Source organism: Penaeus chinensis, chromosome 31 (genome assembly GCF_019202785.1).
Source record: "Penaeus chinensis breed Huanghai No. 1 chromosome 31, ASM1920278v2, whole genome shotgun sequence".
Lineage (NCBI taxonomy): Eukaryota > Metazoa > Arthropoda > Malacostraca > Decapoda > Penaeidae > Penaeus > Penaeus chinensis.
This window is the reverse complement of record NC_061849.1, coordinates 7,404,450-7,406,949: the sequence shown is the minus strand read 5'-3', so window position 1 is coordinate 7,406,949 and position 2,500 is coordinate 7,404,450. Positions and strand designations below refer to the sequence as shown.

The following is a 2,500-nucleotide window of genomic DNA, read 5'->3' as shown; positions in this document are numbered from 1 at the left end:
TGCTTTTCAAAAAACAAGACTGAGGACAAGCAATAAACAAAATAGATTGTCTATTATCATTCTGATTTTCATGTCGTATACATTTTGCTTTTACTGTTGCGACTATCTCCATTGTTGTTATAATTATTGTATTATCAATATTATTACTATTATCATAATCATTATCATTTTTATTATCATTATCATTATAATTATTATTATTTTCTATTATTGTTATCATTATAATTTTTACCATCATTGTTACTACCATTATCACTATTATTATTGTTACTTTTATAATTATCATTATTAGTATTACCATTATCATTATTACTATTACTATTACTATTATTATTACTATTATTAACAAAACCATCATTATCTTTATTACTACTGTTGTTGTTATTGTTGTTGTTGTTGGTTATTATTATTATTATTATTATTATTATTATTATTATTATTATTATCATTATTATTATCAGTATTATTATTATTATCATTTTTATTATCATTAGCATTGTCATTTTTATTATTATTATTATTATTATTATTATTATTATTATTATCATTAGTATTATCATTATTATTGTTATTATTATTATTATTATCATTATCATTAATATTATTATTATTATTATCATTATCATTATTATTACTATTATTATTATTATTGTCATTATCATTATTATCATTATAATTATCATTATTATCATTATTATTATTATCATTAATATTATTACTATTATTGTTATTGATACTATTATCATTATCATTGTTAATATTATTATCATTATTATTACTATTATTATTATAATCATTATTACTATCATTATTCTATTACCATTATCATCATCATCATCATCATCATTATCATTACTATTACCATTACTATTACTATAATTATTATCATTATTACTATTTCTATCATTATCATCATTATTATTATTATTATTATCATCATTATTATTATCATTATTATCATTATTACTATCATTATTATTACTATTATTTTTATCATTATTATTAATAACATTATCATGATTATCAATAACATTATCATTATTACTTTTACTGTCATCATCATCATTATTACTCTATTATCATTATAATTAATATCATAATCATCATCATCATTACCATTATTAGTAGTATCATTATTATCCTTATCAAATATGCACACACACACACACACACACACACATCTATTATCTATCTATCTATCTATTTATAAATACTCACAACAGCCGTGGCACTTGAATGAGCCACCTAACATTTTCTGAATGAACATTGTGTTCAACTGCCCAACGAGCCAGCATTCTCCACTCATCTCTGGACTTCCCATAAATTGAAAGACGAAGCTCTGCATTTTGATATTTACTCTCTTCCAGATCTGCCATTACTTCCTGTGAACAGAATGATGAGCAAGATGCAATGCTCAGCATCACTTGGGATAACAGTAATCGAATGCCAAGAAAGTATAAATTTGTGTTGATAAATGCACTTCAACAATAATAAAGGCAAAATCCAACGTCATTGAGATAGTCTGATACCAAGAAAGTACGACTGCACTTCAAGGTATGACTCACCTTGATGATGTGACCGAAATACTTTCCATTGAGATGGTTACCAGTTTTGAGAAAGACTTCGCGGAGACGTGATTCTCCCACTGGATTGTATTTGGCATTGAATTTATCAAATCTGAAAAAGAAAAAAAACTAATAAATCAAATCCCCCACAATTCTTCAAACATTGATGCTTGAAGAGAATGGTATCAGCAACGTGAATGTGTACGTCTGGCATTTATGTTTTAACAAAATGGTTCCTTGTTTTATCTACTCAGTTTAGGGTACAGGTGACAATCCTTATACACAAGAGGCTGGCTAACACACAATCTTGTTATAAATATTATATATATAAACAAATATTTTGCACCTTATACCATGATATACGTGTGCTATTTGTTAAAAATAATAGTATATGAAGCTTAGATCTGGTGACTCACTTTATTAGATTTTCAAATATAATATATACAAGATTTCATACTGACAGCCATTCCCCGATAAGACAAAGATGATAAGATATGCTTCCAGGGGTCCTAAACAACCGAACTGGCCAAACTACGGGTTTGAAACTTTTGAACGGTCGGTTTGAGGGCGCGCGCTAGTAGATCAGTGATTACAGTTACTGTGCTTCCGTGTTCCCGGGTACCTTATATGCAAAAAAAGAGCTTTCTAGAATAATAAATTTCAGGGCTGTATCTCTGCATGAATATGCACTGTACACGACACTCCCGTACCGTTGATATGACATAAGAAATATAGTCAGAGCCACACAGAGCATCAACACAATATTGATGGGCCCAAAAACTTGAGGGGGAGGAGGCCACTTTGGGTAGGGGAGTTCAAAAATGAATTATGGCTCATTTCAAACTATATGCTTGAAGTACTTCGAAGCTGACTAGCATACCAGGGGTTTGGTAATAATCTAAGTAATGGCAACTCCCTATCTCGAAAGATAACGA

At 27.8% G+C, this 2,500-nt stretch overlaps 1 protein-coding gene across 7 annotated transcripts in view; it reads right to left on the bottom strand.

The window, feature by feature from the left end:
• LOC125041935 (AMP deaminase 2-like) overlaps positions 1-2,500 on the bottom strand; it is a 120,275-nt gene that overhangs the window by 7,667 nt on the left and 110,108 nt on the right. For all 7 annotated transcript variants that reach the window (XM_047637348.1, XM_047637343.1, XM_047637346.1 and 4 more), the window contains 2 exons: positions 1,566-1,677; positions 1,219-1,382 (listed from right to left, as the gene is read on the bottom strand). In XM_047637348.1, the coding sequence (XP_047493304.1) occupies positions 1,219-1,382; positions 1,566-1,677 (276 nt within the window). The remainder of the gene's footprint in view (positions 1-1,218; positions 1,383-1,565; positions 1,678-2,500) is intronic.